This window comes from Peromyscus maniculatus, chromosome 16, assembly GCF_049852395.1.
Source record: "Peromyscus maniculatus bairdii isolate BWxNUB_F1_BW_parent chromosome 16, HU_Pman_BW_mat_3.1, whole genome shotgun sequence".
In the NCBI taxonomy this organism is placed as follows: domain Eukaryota; kingdom Metazoa; phylum Chordata; class Mammalia; order Rodentia; family Cricetidae; genus Peromyscus; species Peromyscus maniculatus.
The window spans coordinates 53673642-53691947 of record NC_134867.1 but is presented as its reverse complement, the minus strand read 5'-3'; the positions used below and the strand labels follow the sequence as shown (position 1 = coordinate 53691947).

Genomic DNA, 18306 nt, shown 5'->3' with positions numbered 1-18306 from the left:
TTTGTGGCTGGGCTCCCTGTCCTCTTTCATGAGTGACTGAGCTCAGACAACTTTTGATTTGCTAATCATCTCTTTCCACATCTCGTACCGGCCACCATCAATATGCACAAACAGACATGCAGAATTCCCTGTCACCATCTGCTTTCTCTAGTGACAGTGTAACTCTGAAGTCTGCTCCATCTATCTCAATATGCACACGCACAGCTTGGACCTTCCTGTCTGTGCCTCTGTTCTCAGTAGTTGTGGGGTCAGGTTGTAGAGGAGTCAGAGTTCAAGCTCAGCTAAGTTCAAGACACATCACACATTCAGCATCAGAGGCACTGGGCCCAGTGCATCATGGGATACAAGGTATATATAGATGGGAGAAAAGTTCTAGACAGCAGTACACAAATACTACCACTCTCACAAATTAGTAACTATGTGTTCTATAAAACAATTTCATATGAAATATGTAACAACAATATGAAAGTACTTTAACCTAATGTGTCCAACACAAAAGAAGTTACCTTAGAATTTTAAATGCAATGTAGAATGTACATGAGTTGAGAAGTGTCCTCCGAAGGTCTATTCTATGGTAGCTTTGCAGCCTTGAGGAGACAGAAGCATATTGTAGGCATGGCCATGCTTCCAAACTAGAAGTATGGCAAACACCATGTGACTGTTGTTTATGTACTTAAATGTTGAGCATAGAGCAAATGCAAGTTTGCCATTTACTAGAACATTATAGAAGGTTTTGCAGATGGTGATGACTGTCCCACAGAATGACTTTTCAGTTAGATGATTCACATGCTTCTCTGTGTGGGTCACTGACTATTATGAGCCACTCTGATGAGAGGAAAATAGATGATAGATAAATGATTGATTAGATAGATAGATAGATAGATAGATAGATAGATAGATAGATAGATAGATAGATAGATAGAAGATAGATAGGTAGATAGATAGATAGCAAAAGAGAGAGAGAGAGTCAGAGAAAGCACACATGTGCCTATGCTAACCACCCAACCATCTACCCAAATATGATAAACAAGACATAATGTCCAGAAAGGATAGAAAGCAGGGAGATGCATATGCATGGGTGATGGAGAAGATGAGAATGTAAAATGAAGGGGGGAAACAGACAATGAGAAAACGGAAGAGTGCAATAGTGAGGCAAGAAACAGAGGCAGGTAGGAATCAAGGACAAGTTCAGTGTGAATCACAGAATGATCGTTTTTTATTGAGGTAGACCTTTCAATAGACCTGGCCACAGGTGTTTAGCACAGGATAGTCATAAATCAGAGTAATTACAATTATGAGATCTATTATAATCTATTCAGGATATACTTATTAGATGCTTCACAAGAAATTGAGCTATGAAGGTGGAAAGTTTGCATCATTGTTAATTAAAATTCTAAGTTTTCCCAGTAGCACAGAATCAGTCCATCAGTGTGATGTAACTCGTCTGGCATATCAGACTCAGAGATTCAGTAACCTGGGAAGAGAACCCCAGGGGATTCTGTGCACATACACAGGGTGTTTGAAAGCATCATCTTGCCTTTCCAGTATAAAAAGTAATTCTGATTTTAGAAAACTTGAACATGCTATGGAAACCTAGAATGTTGTTTTTCTGAACTCACCACACATGAAAAAATATATTTACATGGCATGTTTCTTCACTTACTACATAGTCAGAGTTTACAAGTTAGAGTTAAGTATTCTCTAAAAGAGTATACTGCAGATAGTTCTCCTTATGAACAGTTGTATGGTGTTTTCTTTAACTATGTAGTTTTTAGAGATTTATTTTATTTCTATGTTCCTATGCATGTGTCTATGTCTGTGTGAGGATATGTGTGTGTGTGTGTGTGTGTGTGTGTGTGTGTGTGTGTGTGTGTGTGTGTGTGTGTGTGTGTATAGGCCAGAAGAGGGCAGTGGATCCCATGAGTAGCTCTCATTTCTCTTATATTTTTTAAAGTTAACTAAAATGTATACCAGAGTATATTAATTAACACATATGCGCAAAGTATAGCAGTGTTATCCTTCCTATTTTCTAGACGACTTAATGCTCAATTATCTAGAAAGAGAAAATGTCCCTTACAGGTGATTATGAAGGATTTAGCCATGTAATTTAGTCTAAGTAATTAAGTAATTAGCTTTACTGAACATTTAACATGAGGATATGACATAGCGATTACCATCCTCTTTTGTAAATGTATGTACACAGGCAGGGAGAAAATAAATGCTTCACACAAAAGCCACATAATTCTCTTAAGCTTCAAGCTTTAAATGTGCCCACAAAGTTGTTGCGCATGGAGAGTTTAGCAGGAGTCATACTATTTTGGCAAGGTAAGGATTTCAAGTCTTAAGGAACCATGAGAACAGTGTTCTGTCTCTACCATCTTCTGAGTCTCCTTGTACTATCAACCCTACTCAAGTCACTTTCTCTTCTTCTTGAGAGTTTCATTTCCTGATGATGATTCCTGGCACAATAATTAGAAAGCTCAACAACCCATAGATGATCCTCGTACTACTGTGGCCTTTCAATATTCTCACTTTCTCTTCTCTGGTGATTCTACGCCATGACCAGCTCCCTCTACTCTCTCCATCATCCTAGTGTATCTGCAGCTGAAGCCCCCCACAACTGCTTTGTCAAGCAACCCACTCTTCAGTCAAACAAGTCTTCATCCATCTGGACCCTGCAGTTCTTAATGCTATCACCCTTTGGCTCCATGGCCTTCCTTTCCATTTCGTCTTTTCCCTTCATAGTATTTAAATTGAGTGTTCAAAAAAGTCACTCACTGGACTCATCCTCAATTCCATTGACCACATCTCTCCCTTTCTTACTAGCCTGGTAAAAATATAACACTGATTAAAAACAGTTTCTGCACAGACCATGCACCCACACAGGCAGGTGATGAGGCTGGAGAATCCCCACGTTCTGACAGAGTGACTAACCCAACTGCTGTGTAGCAGTCACAAGGCATTTCCCAACTCCAAGCCCTCTCCGTTTCTGGGACATCTATTTCATACCCTGTCTCCTCAGCCTTCCACACCTCCTCCCTGTCCTCACTCTTAGCTGATGACACCACTTCCTATTTCCCCAAGAAAAATAGAAGCAATCAGAAAAGAATTTCCGCAAGCTCCCACAAATACATCAACCCACTTACTTGTGTCTGTGCCCAAATACTCAATCCTCACTTCTGTTGCTGCGGATGAACCATCTGTGCTCCCAACTAAGGCCAGCCACGTCTATGAGTCTTAGATACTATCCATCCCCTTCCTCTGAAAGATGCACAGTTATATATCCCTTGTTCCATTGTTTTCTCCATCCCTCTCCATTGTGTTCCCCCTAACAACAACAACAACAACAACAACAACAACACACACACACACACACACACACACACACACACACACACACACACACGTTTTTCCCCTCATTTTAAGTCTTTTTCTTCACCCTACCCTACCTTCCCAGCTATTGTCCAAATGCCCTAGTTCCATTTTCACAAATATGCTTTTAAGACTTTTCTGTGTCTCCTTTTTGATTTCCAAGTTCTCTCTGTGAAAACCACTGGCATAAGCCATCACTATCACGTGGCCCACACCCAAGTTGAACAAGATTGGCATTCTCATTCACTGGCTAGCTATTAGTCCCCCTGGTTCTTCATCCATCGGACACTTTTTACAAAGGACTTCTGTGTCCCTGACACTCTTCTTTCATTTGGCTTCCCTCTTTCATCCATGCTATCTCTCTCTAGTCTTGGCTTCCAATGGAATTTCAGTGAGCATCTGCACAGTACCAAGTAGCATTCAGAGCATTTGTGATATGCCCATATGCATGAAGAGAGACTCAGATCCCTGACATTCATTATATGACTCGTCTTGAAAGGATGCAGATAAAAGTAGTAAATAAGCAAATAAAAATTGGGGGGCAAAAAGTAAAGGGAATGTTAATGTTTTAATTTTAAATAAGAGGTTGGTGAAAACTCACTGTAATGATTACCTCAGAGGCAAGTATATTCCACCATGATGTCTTTGCCCTGGCCATCCCTAAGGAGCTTTTTCTCTCCACTGATATTCCTGTTTCCATCTTTCTCATCTTCCCTGGCCCTTCACAAGACTTCTCTTACAATGTGGAATCCCACTTGTTCCCATTGCTCCATCTTGGTAACTGCAGGAGGAGTAATGATAATTCCCACAGCAATGGAGATTTCTCAGTCCCTATGCTGTTTATTTATTATGGAGCTTTTCCCATAATTTTTATTGATTCTTTGTGAATGTCACATCATCTACCCCAAACCCACTCATTTCCCAGACCTTCCATATCTGCCCTCTACCCTTGTAACCTCCTCCCAAAGAAAATAGAAAATAAAACTTAAAAAAAAAAAGTCTTGTCATGGAAGCTGCAATGTGTCACAGTGCGTCACACAGTGTGCCCATTAGTCCAAAAAACTTCACTTGCAAATGTTCATTGCATTGAGTCATTGGTCTGGTTTGAGGCCTCTGGCTTCTGCCACACCATCAATATTGGAGCCTCACTGAGACTCCTCTTGGATATCCTGTTGTTGCCCTGAGTCCTGTAGGTTCTGCAGGATGGGCCCCTTCACCCACTCCAACAGCTCATCGATGAGATAGATGTTGGCATAGGCCAGCTCAAAGCCCTGGATCTGGGCATGGGTGGTAGCTGAGTTGGTCAGCCTACCAGCTCTCCCACGCCCATACCACCAGGGCCAGCTCTTCTACCCTGCCCAGGCAAGTGGTGGGACCTGCTCTCCTGCACCCAGGTGACCAGGGGCAGCTTTCCAGAGTGCTGAAGTCAATAAGGGGCGGGCCCAGCTCTCCTGCACTCATACCACCAGGGCAAGCTCTTGCGCACTGCCCAGGTGAGGTACGGAGCCAGCTCTCCAGAGTGCTGCAGCTGGTGGGGAGCAGGACCAGCTCTCCCACACCCTTGCCCAGGACCAGCTTCTCCTATGCTGTTTTATCAATTTTTATATATTTTGGCATTTACTATGTACATTCAACCTCTGAATTAATGTATCATCTATGAATGTGGAACTCTGATCATCAATAAATTCATTACTTATTGTGATTATTTATGATACTTGTGAAACCTTTCAGTTAGAATCTCCTGATGTGTGTTGCATTCTACAAATTCCAGCCTTCCCATATTCTTAATGGTTAAATGTGTCTCTTACTAAAACAAAATTCCCTTTTTCATTTTTTTTTCTCATCCATGTACAAATATGCTTGCTGCTTTATCTCTCATTTGAACTGCTTTTGCTTGTTCCTCTTGCCTGATGATCTCAGATGCATTGCTGTACACCCAGTGGAATTAGCATGCATCCAGCCGTTTTACAGTGAGAGGGCACTTCTTAGGAACAAGTGGTGTATGCAAGCTGTAGACACTCCCGGGCAGATGTGTGAAATGTTTGTATCTGCCTTATTTTTGTAAAGAATTTTCTCAGTGCATGGGGTGTGCGAGCTGTCAGGTACAAGAAATGAGAGGTAGCTCTGAAGGTACAAATTCCTCTGAAGTCACTTGAGGGTCGTTTCAGCCAGGATTGGATCATATGCCGTGGAGGTGTGTTGGCGTGCTGAAAAGCTGGGAGAGGGACGACAATGTTCACCATCGACAGCTGCTCTTAAAACAGCCCTGTCTCTGCTTTCCTCTGGGGGTCAAAGATCCCACCATCTGGTGTGAATGACTTGTGAATGTGTGTGTGTGTGTGTGTGTGTGTGTGTGTGTGTGTGTGTGTGTGTGTGTGTTTACTTAGGCACCTAAAGACTTCAAAATGTAAACACAGAGAAATCTGTCAGGACAAAAATCGTTTAGACTGAGGTTTTTGACAACATTAACCTGTCTCTTAGGGAGTCAAGCATCTATAAGACTTTTGTTGCTTTATTTGTTCATTTATTTATTTATGTGCACGTCACCTGCCTGTGCACAGGTGGAGGTCAGAGGACAACCTGTGGGAGTCAGTGTTGCCTCCCACCACGTGGGTTTCAGGGATCAAACTGAAATCGTCAATGTTTGTGGCAAGAACCCTTACCTACTCGGCCCTCTTGCTGGCCCAGATTCTTACCTTTTTATTCCTGTTCTAAATGCTTTCATTTGTCCACCCCAGTGTGTGTCTTTTACCTCCCTGCTTCTTTCTCCACTGTGCCAGTAGAAAATAGTTGAGGAAAAATAATATTAATTTGAATTGATCCCCCCTTGGTGGATTACTTTGTTTTTTAACTCACACGCAATTATTTGTTCTGCTACAGGGGAAAATCGACCAAGTGTGAGGAAATACGTCATAAGCTTTGTTTGTCCACCCTACTCTTTCCTTTGTGTGTGTGTGTGTGTGTGTGTGTGTGTGTGTGTGTGTGTGTGTGTGTGTGTGCTGACAGCAAAGATATATTCTTTTTATAAATAAGTGTGTGGCTGGTAAAATACACAGCAGACCAAAGATTCACATCAACCTAAAGAAATGGAAAGCTGCTGCATAAAGTTGAGAAACAGCATTGATAAACATCACATTTGATCTCTTCTCAGTTAGCTGGAGGTTGTTTCCCCGTAATGTTGGGAAAGTTTCTGACCAAACGGTATCTTCAAAGTCTATTGTAATTGGAAATAGTATTTAAAGTAGCCCTCACACACTCATCCTGAAAATAACAGCAGGCAAGCTAAATCCTGTTCCCATTAAGGGGTTAAGTTTGTTGTGTTCAGTTTTCAGGGAGAAAAAAAAACATAAAGCAAACAAGTGAACAAAAGCCCCCGCCTCTCCAAACCCCGGGCAAAACACTGAAATGGTTGTTTCTGGCAGTGATTACACAGTCCCTGGATCTTACACCTTTAAGAGGTCTGAATGCATTTCTGGGCAAGTGTCATGTGTGTTTAAAGATGCCGTGATGACTAGACCCAGCTCTCCCAGAGTGGCTTCTCCACAGTCACGGGCTGCCGTTCTAGGTAAAAGCCTGTGACAGGCACCGGCTGCGTGAGAAGGAGGTAGCAGGGACAAATTGTTGAATACATTGACTCATCAGTACAGCCGGGAAATTATGCTTCTCAGCCTCTTGGGAACATGTTTCCTCATTTAAAAATTTTTTAAAATTGTATATTAGGATCTGCTTCAAAATACAGATGCCCACAAAAGAGCATTCCATGAAATCTACCAGACCAGGTCTGTCAATGGGATCCCAATGCCTCCTGATCAGCTAGAAGACATGGCTGAGAGGTAAGAGAATGTCCGATTTTTATATGAAGGCTCTTTTAAAATATAAAATGTCAGATGGATGCTTTTGTATTCTTTTTCATATTTTTTTCTTTTTCCAAAATGAATTGTTATAATTTTAACAGGGATGCTTACATTTGGTAAATGCAAAGTGGGTTCCCACACAGACGCTGAGAGTGCCAGCATTCTAATATATTATTAACTGGAGCGAGTGAGTTGGAATGTTCCCACAGCTTGCAGATCACAGAAACGCTTTCTTCATCATAGGCTGTATTTTTATTCAATACTGTAAGGAACATTATGTAACATTGCAAAAACAGCTTATAAAAGAAACAGATGAGAGATGTGTTAGCAGGGAAGAGAACCAAACCAAAGGCTTCAATCAATCCTGTTTTCCCTGGAAACCCTGAGCTAAGAAAGGAATCGGATCATCCCTTGACCGCGAGCAGGGATATTTAGAAGGCTGCATGTAACAGGTTCGGCCAGCCTCCTTCGGTTACTATTAGTTACATCCTGTGAATTCTCCCCGTCTCTTCCTAGGTTTCATTTTGTGTCCTCCACATCCGAGCTGCACTTAATGAAAATGGAGTTTCTGGAACTGAAGTACCGTCTGCTGTCCCTGCTGGTCCTCGCTGAGTCAAAGCTGAAGTCCTGGATCATCAAGTATGGGAGGCGAGAGTCTGTGGAGCTGCTGCTGCAAAACTATCTTGTGAGTCTCTTGCGCTCTGACAGACAGAGGTCCACCTTGAATCTAAGTGTAAAAACACCACTTTGTCCAGTGGGGTGGATCTGAGGTGTGGCGCTTTTCACAAGCACATGGAAACGGCAACTTGGATTCTCTGGAATTTGTAGTTGCAAATTCTGACTTTGGGAGGGTTCCCCATATTAATCATTCCCCAACCTTAGTAACGGTGCTTTATTACTTACCAAAAGAGTTTTGTGTGTGTAGGGTTTTCTGTGTGTGTGTGTGTGTGTGTGTGTGTGTGTGTGTGTGTGTGTGTGTGTGTGTGTGTATTCACATATCTTTAGTTGTAACTCCATTTATCCTTTAAAACTGAATTATTATACTTAAAGACAATCCTCCAGCCATCTAAGCTCCCAGTGTGAGAAAATTGTTGACTATTTTCAGTTGTCCACATGGGGACTGTCCACATGTTAGATTTGCTGCATGAATCTCTTCCCAGGACTTATGTCTGGGTGTACTCAGATATTGGGCAATTTTGTATACAAATCTATGTACGAACTTAATTTCTAAAGAGTATCTCATGTTCTGGTCTAGATAATCCCAATTCTGTCTACAACAACAACTAAACAATAGAAAGAACGTGGCTGTTCCATTTACATATAGTTAATATAATATGTTTAATAAAGTCCATTTATTTCCTCTTAATCAACTAATAATGCCCCTACACAAATTATTTGCAACATTAGGTTGAAAGTATTCATGTTAACAGTGCATCTCTGTCCTATCCTCTAACATTCATCTTTAAAGACAGATTCCAAATTATAAATCACTAAACTTTTAACATACTAGCTTGTTACAATCTGACCAGTCACAGTGACTTACAAAGTATGTACTTTAATTTATATTAAAACTGTGTCTCTTTGCAAGCACCTTGGAAACATAACTGGCTTTGTTATATTTTAATTTTGTTCTTTAACTGATATGTGAGCTACATGAATTTGAAACAAACAAACAAACAAACAATTTGCCTGGCAGTTAGTACTTTTCTCTAGATTCACTAAAATGGTCTAGGAAACATTTGTTTCAAAAGCTGTGAACTCTGTTAGGATGTGTTCTTTAATTCATTTGTAGCTATTTTGGTAAGGACAAGAAATCCATTTTTAAAATTCTAGTAATTGCTTTAGTCTCATAAATATTAAATGGAGGAATGGATTTGTATCTTCAGTTTTAGTCATAGCAAAGAATGCACTCTGAGCCCAGGAGTTAATTACACAGGCTCCATCCTTTGTTCTAGCTATTTAAGAACAGCCAATCAGATTTGAGTACCTAATAGGACTGCCTTACCAGGTAGATGTTCCAAAACAATGATATTAATAATTCTCTTCAAATTCTCGAAAGATATATAAATAGAGAGTTGATGTTAACGGCAGAGAGTCAGCACTGCCTGCCCACTCCATGGAGTTAACGAGTTCACTGTGGGGCTAATTGCAAACTGCTGTGGAAATTTCGAATACGTGTAAAGTGGACAATCATCCCACATTCCCAGCAGCTTCCACCCTGTGTGTACTCTAGTCCCCCAATAAAGAGGCCCTGATTAAAGCCTCCATAAGTGGCGTTAGGTCCTTTTTGTTGGATCATTTCAATAACCGTGGCCCTTTCAGTGCTCCACTTTCCACCTCAAGGAAGACAATCAGGGACCCACATGGTGGAAGGAAAGAACCAACTCCCACAAACTGTCCTCTGACTTCCACAAATACACCACGGCACATATATGCTGACATACAAAGCACACAGACAAATAAATAAATCTATTAATAGCTTTTTTTATATTTAAAAGTTGGATCATACGCTATCGATCAGTGATTACAGATGCATTGATTTGGTCCTTGATTTCAGAATTGTTTACAGTGATCTTGCTAGTTAACATGTAATGTCCACTTTTGCTACTTAACAGTAACATAACACTTCTATCCTTCATGTGAAAGAAAGATGATCTCTTGAAATTGTGGAAATTGCAAAGTTCAACATGAATATTTCCCTTACAATTCACAACAATTTTTAATGAAAATAAGCAACCCTGATTAAATTTTAAAGGATTTATAATTATCTGGTTTAGCTGTCTCAATGAAATTAATGAGTTTTTAATTTATTGTGTCTATACTCTGAAGGCAGAAATGTCCTTACTTCTAATGTTTTAATTTCAAAGTCAAAAATGCCACTTCAGCTTTTCTTGTCTTATCATCAATGCTAATAGTCATTTGATTCGGTTACCCAGTTTTAGCCAAACTTTTAATAAAACAAATTAACCTTAACATTCTAATTTAAAATGTACATTTTCCTAAGAGGTATGTCTAGCACAGTAAATGGGAGGCTTAGCAAGCCTTCTGTGAAAGTGACTTACCCAGTCAAACATAATTGTTCAATGATGTCTCCATGGTTAGCAAAAAAGGAACCCAAATTACATGAGCCAATAAAAGTTTGAAATAACAAATGGGATTTATTTTTTAAATTAATTGTCTAACTGTTCTAATGTGAAAGCTCAAAGATAATGAATCATTTGATTGTATTCTTACCCCCCCTCCTATTTTTAGGTCAAAATAAATATAAAAATAAATATATTTATTTTACTCATTTATAGTTAATTTGCAAACTAGTCAGGCAAATGATATTTTAAGTTTACCTGGTCAGTACAGTGACTACTATTATCATAATCTGGTCTCAGTCAAACACAATAAAACCTATTAAAGTCATTCAATAAAATATCAGCCACAGAAGGGTCTCAGACCATGGAATTCATAGCTTTCTGCATTCACTTTATTTCTAGAGAAATAATTTATAAATGTTCTGTAAATATAAAATAGTCTTCACTATAGTTAATATATAATACTTTAAAATTTTAGACTGAAACAAGGTAAACAGTGGTAACAATCTAGGAATGTCTATGAAATTGCTTTATGAACTGCTTTTTGCCTCTACATGAAACATCCATTAGCATATTATACAGGACTCCTAGCATACTGTGCAAGGATCCAGTTAGCATAACTTTTCATTTTATCATAGTGCTGATCCCTCTCAACTATTTCAATTGATTAAACTCTTAAAAATCCATCATTCTGCTAATAGGAGAATTTAAAGAGGTTTTGGAGACACATTGCCAGTTATAATTGTATTAATTTTGCACTTGTAGTGATAAGAGTAATCTTTTGAACAGGAGGGGAGTCGAGCATTATTAAAAAACAAAATTAATAAAAACCTAAGATTGTGTGTGTGTGTGTGTGTGTGTGTGTGTGTGTGTGTGTGCCTGATTTCATGGTCTCCATGTGCTAATACTGATTTTATTATGTATGCAGATACACATGTTAGTTTATCTTAGTCTGTAATTTTTGTGCTGGGTAATTGGAATATGAAAGCATCAATAACATGGACAGCATATGCTATTATTTTTAAACTTTCTACTTTTTTATTTAAGGAAACTGTTTTCACTGTCACCTATTTTTAACTGGAAGTCCCTCAAAGCAGTCAGTCATCCACCAGGGCTAATGTTCAAAGAACAACAGACTTCCACAGCTCCAGCACAGTGGGACATTAAAATGTTCCCCCAAATTTAGCACTTTCTAAATGTTAGGCCCAGATCCTCTAGAGAAAATTCTGTTCTTGAGGAAAAACAGCCTCTGTGTGTGGTGAAGAAATAGAACATTTTCTCAGTCTGGTGTTGAGTTGGTACTGAAAATGTGGGCCACAGTATATGGGCTTTGTATTACCAGAATAATCCATGACAGTGGGATTTTGTGTTTCCCAGTAAGAATAAGGTTGGGAGAATTGGATATGGTGCCCATAAACTTATGAATTAACCTTTCATTTGTGAACAGGCCTAATGTTTGCTCTCTACTAACCAAGCATGTCCCTTTTCCTAGTCTTTTATAGAAAACAGCAAGTTCTTTGAACAATACGAAGTGACATACCAGATCCTGAAACAGACAGCTGAAATGTATGTCAAGGCAGATGGCTCAGGTAACCCACACTGTGGGATTAGCTGAGGGGGCCGTGGTAGGAGGGAGAAGAAGGGTAAGTGAGGGTAATGGGAGTGAAAATGGTCCACGTTCTTTCTACACATGGGTGGAAGTGTCCTAATGAAACTGAGCATCCTATACAGTTAGCAGCCACTAACCAGAAAAGAAATTTGGTATGGTGTTGACTTAAGTAGAATTTAAAATTTAAATTTAAAATTTCTATGGAGTCAGATCAATTATTTTTATGGTGATTTTTTTAATAACTTTGTGACTATGCTTTTAACTTGGAGAGGACAGAGTGACTTTGTGAGGTATTTGTCTTGCATAATGACATTCTTTCTGTGTGTAATCTTCTATGATAGAACAAAATAAGCATTCATTTTTCTAAGTTGTAGTTTTTCAGCCTCGTTTCAATTCCAAGGGGATTAAAGGCAAAAAAAGGTAGAATAACTTGAATATAGATATGAGAGCTTAAATTACTATGAAGATAAACTTTGGAAGATATGTTTGCTTGCAATTTGTAAATTTCTGCCATAATTGTTGGGAATAGAATTTCATATGTCTGATAGATGCTCTTGCCGCCAGTGTGTAAGAACACAGGAAAACCATCTAGGGATGGTTATTAAGTACAGAATGGAGACAGTAACTGGTTGTTTCTGATTCAGTGGGAGAAGCTGAGAATGTGATGAAGTTCATGAATGAAACCACTGCTCAGTGGAGAAATCTCTCTGTGGAAGTGAGGAGCGTGAGAAGCATGCTGGAGGAGGTGATCTCCAACTGGGATCGCTATGGTGATACCGTGGCTAGTCTTCAAGCCTGGCTAGAGGATGCAGAAAAAATGCTGAGTCAATCAGAAAATGCCAAGAAGGTAAGACTGTTCACACAAAAAGAAAAGACATGCTGTAGATTCATGAAGGAGAGATTTCTCACAGTGTAGTTCACTAGTGGTTCTCAGATATTTGCAAGTGTGACTCAAAAATTCTCACTAAAGAGATTTACCCCTAGGTGAGTTAAGTGAATTAGACCTGCAAATACTGCCTAGTAAAAGTTGTGTTTAAACATTCTACTTTTTAATGCAGAAGGGCAATAAGTAGTAGTAATCAACTATTGATAAAAGGGTAGCCAAATCTAATGGGCAGTAGAGGTCTATATGCTATATGCACACTGAGGTCTGTACAGATGGACCTGTCTAGGGCTCAGCCTTTGTAGATTTCCTATTCACAGCTGTGGTTACCTACACAAGGCACACACACACACACACACACACACACACACACACACACACACACACACACACACAGGACTGAATCTGTATAGCAGTACATACCCATGGAATAGCTGGACCACCACCACCTTGATCTCTTTAGATATTCTCTTTTGGATATTATAAACACTCATTCAATTCTGCATATGAGGGAGACTTTTTTCTTTTATTTTTCTTTTTACAATGTTTAAGCATATATGAGTGTGTGCACGACAGTAATTGTCTTACTCCAGCACCCCTTATATGGAAATACCCAATAAAATGGACAGTCACGTGTATATGCATATGTATACATACAAATTTGTGTGTATATACAATGTATATGATTTTTATATAAACCTGATGTTTTCACATGGAAAATCAATGTACGTATAAAAGGCATTATACTGCCAAGCTCCCATAAAGAAGTACAATACATACATTGGAATGAATTACCTCTTTTATTATTAACCAATTATCTAAGATTTGTTCATCTGTTGTGTGTTTGTACCAACTGATGTAGCATTTTTGTATTTTTCTCTTGTTTCTCCATTGATATGGATTAAATATTCTTGTACATCTAAAGAAGGCGATGAACATAGACCCATGCAGATTTGGGCTTTTACTAATCAGATGAAACAATGCCCTGGTTGCGTGTCATATGTGTTGCTTTGATCCAAAGAAATGTAGCAACCAGAAACAGGAGTGTTCCCAGCTACTTGTGTGGGAAAGCCTCCCACACACAGCTTATGGAATGAAGTTTGAATTACGTTGGCACTGTGATGAGTGTGTGCATGTGTGAACACAAGCGCCTAATCTGAAATGAGACGGAAGCTGTTTCACCGCCAAGTGCATTCCCTTACATAAATAAGAAAGGAGGCTACTGTGTTCAGTGTCCTTGACATAAATGGCTGGCCTGAAAATGTTTCCTTTGATCTCTGAATGTAATGTGTGTGTGTGTGTGTGTGTGTGTGTGTGTGTGTGTGTGTGTGTGTGTATACATACATTCATATTCCAATTTTAGACAGCTTGCACTCATTTTTATTGGTATGAACAGCAAGAAAATGTCTCTGACATTTGAAGCATTGATTGCTGCTTCCTATAGAAAGCAAGAATAAGAAAATGGTCTCTTGTTTTGTTTTGTCTTGAGCAAAATGCGCCATATATGTTCATATATGATGACACAGAGTCAGGTGCACTGGCGTGTGCCTGTAGTCCAAGATGTTTGCTTGCCTCGCTATGGGGGATTGCTTGAGCCTACAAGTTTGGGTCTAGCCTGGGCAGCAGAGTAGAGCTCAATGGTAAAAAAAAAAAAAAAAAGAAAGAAAGAAAGAAAGAAAGAAAGAAAGAGAGAAAGAGAAAAAGATGGGCTTCAGAGAAAGTCCAGTGAGTAAAGTGCATGATAAGGACTTGATTTGGGTCCCCAGAATCCATGTAAAAATATGCAGGTGTAGTGACTATTGATTGCAATTCCTGTTCTGGGGAAGCAAAGACAGATGGATCTCTATGACTCACTGGCCGGCCAGTCTAACATACTTGGCAAGTCCCAGGCCAGACCCCAGCTCAAAAGAACACAGGAAACAAAACATGTGGATGAAGGAGCCACTGATACTTGCAGGGAGGTAATCTAAGGTCCAGTGTTCTCTAGCCTTCATATGCAAATATATATACACACAAGTGCAGCCATAGACCCATGGAACATGCATGTGTACGTGTGAAAAGAGAAAAAAAAACAAAGACATCTGGTGTTTCTAGCTCATACTTTGAAATTTTATTTAAAATCTGAGTTTTGGAAGAGAGTTGAATTCTATCTTAAAGCTTGCAAACACTTTATTTTCATATCCATTATTAGTATTTGGCTTATGGCTTACGAGTGCATGTCCTTTCTTGCTTAGGATTTTTTTCGAAATTTGCCCCACTGGATTCAGCAGCACACAGCCATGAACGATGCTGGCAATTTCCTGATCGAGACTTGTGATGAGATCGTTTCCCGTGACCTTAAACAGCAATTACTCTTGCTAAACGGACGGTGGAGAGAACTGTTCATGGAAGTCAAGCAAGTATGTCTTTCAAATCCACGCTCACATCAAATGTGTGTGTTATTGATGTGACAGGCAGTTTGCTGAGAGGCAGTTTTTCTGGGCTTGTTATGGTAGGATACAGAAGTGTTTAAAACTGTTTGTGTCTCATTGCCAACTATTCATTCTTTGCTGTGTATGATGGAGGAGCATTCACAGAATGTAGCGTTGGGTTAAGGATTATACTGACATATGGAGCCTGCATAGACAGAAAGATTTACTTTTCAAATCCTGGCTCTCCACTGCCTGATTCTTCCTTTTTTGTTTTTTCCTGTCAAAGTAACTGGATTTATTTCAAACTTATCTAAAATAAGAATCAGGAGTTTAGAATTTTTCTTACTGTATATGAGAATATGTCACAGTGAAGGTTATGAGCGTCTAGAATCATAGCTTCATGGCGTTCAAATGCTTCTTCCCATGCTCTCCTCACAGTATGCAAGAGCTGACGAGATGGACAGGATGAAGAAAGAATACACAGACTACACCACCACCCTCTCCGGCTTTGCAACCGAAGCCCAAAGAAAATTCTCTGAGCCCTTAGAGGTCTCTCTAATTAATGTCAAGTTATTAATTCAAGACTTGGAGGTAGGAACTTTCGGAATCAAAAAGTGAAAAGCGTACTGTGAAGATAAAAATTAGCCAGGTTGCTCGGGTCATCAAAAAAGCTGTTTCTGTGTCCTAAGGATCATTTTGATGGGTCTACATATTTGTTGACTTTCACAGAAAATAAACTTGAATTTTAAAAAGGTATCTTTTGAAAATATGCAGTAATTTCAAAGTAATCTTCCAACATGGAATTCTTTTCCTCCATAAAATTTATGAAATATCAGGAATAAAAACAAAAAATAACATTATACAGGAGTTCCAAATAAATGCCCTAAACAATGAATGGTTTGGTGCATGAATTTGGCATTTATATCCTCCTAAAAACTGATGGATCTCAAAAGCGAAATAACAGAATTATCTAATAACAGAAGAGACTTGAAGAATTTTTTAAGTGAGAAAAGCAGACCAAAGTGTTGTCTTTTTAATTTTTATAAAACTTTTAAAAGTATGAACACACATAAGAGAAAAGAGTAGCAACTGCTGTAAGGTATGGACTTTAATTGCCACTGTGTGAGATGATAAGAAATTAAAATTTCCACCATACTAAATTTCTAAGTTTTCTCCAGTGATAATAGGTTTTTTTTTTAAAAAGTAAACATCAGTTTAATTCTTAAAGTCAGTATTTCCCCTATGTTATTTACATGCATTTACATATGTATTTCCATATTGCAGTAACATATTTTAGAAAGTATAAATGTTATGTCAACTAATCTTGGTGTTGAGTTAAGAATATTCGGTTACTTTAAGAAAGAACTTTTAATGTATGCATTTAGGATAATGTTGCCTGCATGACAGTTAAAAAGGAAAGCAAAGGCTTTGCTACAGGAGTTAGTGGTGAGGACAGAATTTTGCACGGTGCATATTGATTTTCGCCCCACCTTTTGTGGGATTCTGCAACTGACATGAGATGTGTTGTGTACCAATTGAGCGGCTTTAATGATTTACACAGGATATTGAGAAGAGGGTGCCAGTAATGGATGCTCAGTACAAGATGATTACCAAGACAGCACATCTCATTGCCAAAGAAAGTCCCCAAGAAGAAGCTAATGAAATGCTTACAACCATGTCCAGACTCAAAGAACAACTAGCCAAGGTGGGAAAATACTTCACACTATGACATGCTGTGGGACAACCGTACTGCCTTTAGATGCTTCCTACCTCTTTGGTTACCCATCCTTGACTGGGTAACCACTAAGTATCCCTTTGAGCCACACTGTGATTCTTGATTTTAGAAACTTCAATATATATTTGAAAAATAAAATGGGATGCCGATACCAGTTGACACCTCTCTTAATTTAGGCTCTGCTTCAGTAGAAAAATCTGTGTTTTGGAGGAGAGGGTAGTTCAATGTTATAAAACAGAGAGGACAAAGGAGAGATGGAGACAGGTGAGGGCAAAGAGGAAGAAGAGAAGACTGGGTATTGAGCTGAGATTTTATTAAGATGGCTCAGCAGTTGAGAGCACTGGCTGCTCTTCTGGAGGACCTAGGTTCAAGTCCCAGCACCCACATGGCAGCTCACAACTATCTGTAACTCCAGTTCCAGGGGATCTGATACCTTCACACCAATGCACATATAGTTAATAAATTATTTTAAAAAAGACTTACTTTATATGAATCCCATCTGTCTATTTATGTTTTCTGCTAGAATGGGCCCCCTTGTTGAGGGTCTTTTTATTAAGAGCTTTGAGAGCTCCATTAGGATCTTTTACCTACACATGAATGTTAAGAGTTCATTGTTTTCAAAATTAACTTAGTGCAGGTGATCACCTTTTAGTAAGCAAGAGGAACAGCATGTGAGTCTCAGGATTGTATGGGGAGGAGGCAGAGGGTAAATGAAGGTCAATGAAGTGAGGGGGAAGAGTGAGAGTAAAGAGACCAGCAGGGGAAATGACTGTTGAAGAATTAATGGAAAAGATGAACAAATGCAAAGAAAAGGGAAAATAGGAGAACAATCGGCTAAAAAATACTGTCAGTCTGGCATACTTTATAAATATCACGTTCAGTTCATTTTATTCTAACATTATAGTTGGAATTAGTTTTAACAGTAATGAACAATTTTTGTCTTATGCACCAGCAAAATTTGCTTTAAAAAAAAACAACAGGTACAATAAAAAGCCACTGTTTTCAAATTTCCAATAAGTTGCTGGGCTGCATACCTGTGGCTTTGCGACTTGCACCTCTCATTCAAATCCAGGTCCAGTGGTTTGGGACAACAGCTGAGAAAGTGGATTGTGCCCTGTGTTCATCTAAGCTAGATTCTCTGTCACTCTCTCTCTCCCCCCGCCTCTTCTCTTTCTTTTAGTTGTTAATACTATTACTGTTTTTAGAGACAGGATCTCCCTATGTGTTCCTGGCTGTCCTAAAGTTCACTAGGGACACAAGCTGGACTCACACTTTTGTCAATCCTTCTGCCTTCATTTCGTGGGTGCTGGGTTAACAGGAGTGTCTACCCAGACTAGTTTAAGCCATGTTTTCTTGCTG

General features: G+C 39.2%; 1 protein-coding gene across 19 annotated transcripts in view; it reads left to right on the top strand.

Moving 5' to 3' along the window:
• Syne1 (spectrin repeat containing nuclear envelope protein 1) overlaps positions 1-18306 on the top strand; it is a 484186-nt gene that overhangs the window by 151121 nt on the left and 314759 nt on the right. For all 19 annotated transcript variants that reach the window (XM_042262341.2, XM_015996792.3, XM_015996795.3 and 16 more), the window contains 7 exons: positions 7093-7205; positions 7743-7911; positions 11802-11898; positions 12563-12765; positions 15036-15200; positions 15651-15803; positions 16774-16917. In XM_042262341.2, the coding sequence (XP_042118275.1) occupies positions 7093-7205; positions 7743-7911; positions 11802-11898; positions 12563-12765; positions 15036-15200; positions 15651-15803; positions 16774-16917 (1044 nt within the window). The remainder of the gene's footprint in view (positions 1-7092; positions 7206-7742; positions 7912-11801; positions 11899-12562; positions 12766-15035; positions 15201-15650; positions 15804-16773; positions 16918-18306) is intronic.